Below are 730 nucleotides of genomic sequence, written 5' to 3'. Positions count from 1 at the left end.
AGTCATGGGGACAGTTGGGAAGGGGGGGGGGGGAGGGGTCACTCCAAGCTGGAATTTTTTTTGGGGGGGGGGGTTCGGAGGTTCTGAACCCCCCCCTTTTTCCCCCTCCCCCAGCCTCACCCCAACGTCAAGCCCATGATGTACGCGAACACCCTCCTGCAGCTGGGCATGATGTGACCCCCACCCCAAAAAAAAAAACCCCCCACCCCCACCCCCACCCCCCTCTCGACACCCCCCAGGGGGGTTTTAATATATTGGAAGATTGTATTTATTCCCCTCCCCCACCTCATCCCCTTCCCAGTTGCTCCCAGTTGCTCCCAGTTTGGGGCAGGCACCTCCTGGGGTGGTGGTGGTGGTGGGGGGGGGTGGGGGGGGAGGTCCTGGAAATTGGGGAGGGTGGGGGGGGGTTTTGGGAGAGGGGGGAGGGGTCCTCGCTGCTGGCACTGCCCCTCCTCGCCCCCCCCAAAAATAAACGAGCAATAGGTGCGAGGAGGAGGAGGAGGAGGAAGGGGGGGGAGGGGAAGGGAGGGTGGGGGAGGGGCTCCGTGCCGCCCCTCCCCCACCCGCTCCCCTCCCACCCCGGCCCGGCCCCCCCCCCCCTCCCCCCCCGCCGTGCGGTTTTACCATCTCTGTAATTAATTAATCACGTTCAATAAAGTTAATTAAAAGTCAGCTCGTTACAAGTCGCTCCCGGCCGGTAGGGGGCGCTGTCGCCGCGGGGATGGTTGCC

General features: G+C 64.0%; 1 protein-coding gene across 2 annotated transcripts in view; it reads left to right on the top strand.

Moving 5' to 3' along the window:
• PPP5C (protein phosphatase 5 catalytic subunit) overlaps nt 1-430 on the top strand; it is a 16,376-nt gene extending 15,946 nt beyond the window's left edge. Inside the window, exon 13 of one of the 2 annotated variants that reach the window (XM_082299634.1) lies at nt 115-430. In XM_082299634.1, coding sequence (XP_082155760.1) covers nt 115-177 — 63 coding nt within the window. In that variant the 3' untranslated portion in view covers nt 178-430. The remainder of the gene's footprint in view (nt 1-114) is intronic. The other variant, XM_082299635.1, reaches the window with a different exon arrangement.
• The last annotated feature ends 300 nt before the right edge of the window (nt 431-730 follow it).

This window comes from Coloeus monedula, assembly GCF_965178545.1.
Source record: "Coloeus monedula genome assembly, chromosome: 33".
NCBI classification, from domain to species: Eukaryota; Metazoa; Chordata; class Aves; order Passeriformes; family Corvidae; genus Coloeus; species Coloeus monedula.
The sequence above is the reverse complement of the archived record's forward strand: the minus strand, read 5'-3'. Positions and strand labels throughout refer to the sequence as shown.